The sequence below is a fragment of the Hydra vulgaris genome, chromosome 08 (assembly GCF_038396675.1).
Source record: "Hydra vulgaris chromosome 08, alternate assembly HydraT2T_AEP".
Taxonomy (NCBI): Eukaryota; Metazoa; Cnidaria; class Hydrozoa; order Anthoathecata; family Hydridae; genus Hydra; species Hydra vulgaris.
In genome coordinates, this window is record NC_088927.1 from 43,046,418 (window position 1) to 43,048,962 (window position 2,545).

The 2,545-nt window shown below is 29.0% G+C and overlaps 1 protein-coding gene across 1 annotated transcript; it reads left to right on the top strand.

Moving 5' to 3' along the window:
* The first annotated feature begins 1,213 nt into the window (after window positions 1–1,213).
* On the top strand, window positions 1,214–2,134 carry LOC136083316 (uncharacterized). The gene has a single exon (XM_065802716.1). The coding sequence runs from the start codon at window positions 1,214–1,216 to the stop codon at window positions 2,132–2,134; it is 921 nt and encodes a 306-aa protein (XP_065658788.1).
* The last annotated feature ends 411 nt before the right edge of the window (window positions 2,135–2,545 follow it).

Here is a 2,545-nt window from a genome sequence, read left to right on the forward strand (position 1 = left end):
ATATATATACACATTATAAAGATGTTATATTATTTGATATTAATAATATGACAATATATCATGTCATATAAGATGCTATATCATTATATATGTCGTGAATAACGTCTTCAAGATACAATTAGCGTGTGTGTAGGTGTTAAATTATGTAAAGTGTTAAATGTGTGAGTGTGTTAATGTACATAGTTGTTAAGCTGTAGTGTCTTGATGAATTCAATGTGTTAAAATGACGTGATTGTAAAACTGTACAAAAGGCGAGTGTAGTTTGTAAATTGTATGATTAACAGTCATATGGAAAAAATATTATCAAGTTCATAAAAAAAACAGTGACTCCTTAGTGTCTCAGGGAAAGTCTGAATAGTTTCCCACAATATAAGATATATTAAGCCTAACATATATAATGATACAACATCTTAATAAGATGCTATGTCATTATGATGCAGTTAGTTTTTGTTAATATCTGTGATTATTGTTAACCCTTGCTATTATATATATAATTTACATATGTCAAGAGCCCTAATAACATATCAATCTGACAATAGAACTTCATATGTATCATAAAAATACAATGCTGTTCTTATTATTTATTGAATTTTAAGTTACGCCAAAGTTAAGGCAGCTCATAGCAAGCGTAACTTTTCTTGCGTAAATTGAGCTGAGCAAGTTTCTAAAAAGTTTGGTGAATACCATTTGAGTTTGGTGAATACCGATAGTTAAGGTTGAACTTACACAAAAACTTACGAAAGTTTTTTTTTAGCGTAGCTGCGCAACTTTGGTGAATACGACTTTTACAGTTTTGAACTTCATATATATTTTATACATATACAACTTATATAAGCTTTTTTTTTTTTTATTTTTTTTTTTTTAATATTTTTAAACTTATTTTTATCATAAAATTTTGTTTTAAATTTATATATATATAATATATATATATATATATATATATATATATATATATATATATATATATATATATATATAAATATATATATATATATATATATATATATATATATATATATATATATATATATATATATATATATATATATATATATATATATATACACTTGTATACATATATGCAAAGATACATTAATCATTCATATATAAATAAATGATGATGTAGGTTAAGTTGTGTAAAATGCCGTTAATGTTTTTTTATTTTATTGTTACTTGATTAAACTGTTATTTTGTGCTTAAGTAAAAATTGTAAATGAGAACTTATAAGAGAAAAACTGAAAAAGGACTTTATCCAACAGCAGTGGTAATAGAGGCAGCAAACCATGTTATTGATGGAAAAGAAATATCGATTAGAGCATCAGCAAAAAAGTATGGAATCCACTACTCAACTCTTTTTCGTTACATAAATAAAGTAAAAAAAGCTATTAATATGGGAATGCCGCTACCTATTCCTGGTTATAAAAAGTCATGCCAAGTTTTCAATTTAGAACAAGAAAAAGCTATTGCTTCATATATATCAACAGCTTCTGATATTTATTTTGGATTATCACCTTATGAAGCACGAAAACTTGCATTTGAATGTGCTATAAAGTATAACCTTAATTTTCCAAAATCTTGGTTAAAACTTTTAATGGCTGGTCCTGACTGGATGAGAGAGTTTTTAAATCGACATTCAGGATTGTCTATCAGAACTCCAGAAGCAACAAGTCTTGCACGAGCAACTAGTTTTAATCGTGCTAATGTAGGTGTATTTTTTCAAAAATTATCAGATGTTTTAGATAGAAATCATTTTTCTGCATCTAATATTTACAATGTTGATGAGACTGGTATCACCACTGTGCAAAAACCAAACAAGGTAATTGCCCGTAAAGGTATTAAGCAGATTGGAGCATTAACATCTCAAGAACGGGGGACACTAGTGACAATGGTGTTAGCTGTAAATGCATGTGGCAATAGTGTGCCTCCAATGTTTCTATTTCCGAGAAAGAAATTTTTTGATCACTTTATTCGTGATGGACCAAATGAATGCATTGGTGCTTCGAATGGGTCAGGGTGGATGAATGAAGAGTGCTTTGTTACTTACTTAAACCACTTTATTCGGCATGTCAAGCCCACAAAAGAAAGTCCTGTGCTATTACTTTTAGACAACCATCAGTCTCATTTATCTGTTTAATTAATAACATTGTGTAAAGATAATGGTATAGTTTTGCTTTCCTTCCCTCCTCATTGCTCACATAAGTTACAACCTTTAGATTGATCTGTATTCGGACCATTCAAAAAATGCGTAGCTAATGCACAAGACTCATGGATGAAACAATGGCCAGGAAAAACAATGAGTATATATGATTTGCCAGGAATTGCAAAAATAGCCTTACAGCATTCTCTTACACAACAAAACATAACATCTGGTTTTAGAGTGGCAGGAATATTCCCATATGATAAGGATATATTTTCAGATGCAGATTTTGCTCCATCATTTGTTACTGATCGTCCAGAAACTCAATCTAAAGCAGGTATTGATATTAGTATATCAACTTCAATCTCAGATGCAATTTCATCTCTGGCATCATTAGAATTTTCCCCA

Coding starts and splice junctions, on each gene's coding strand:
- LOC136083316 (XM_065802716.1), top strand. CDS start 1,214: ATGAGAACTTATAAGAGAAAAACTGAAAAAGGACTTTATCCAACAGCA.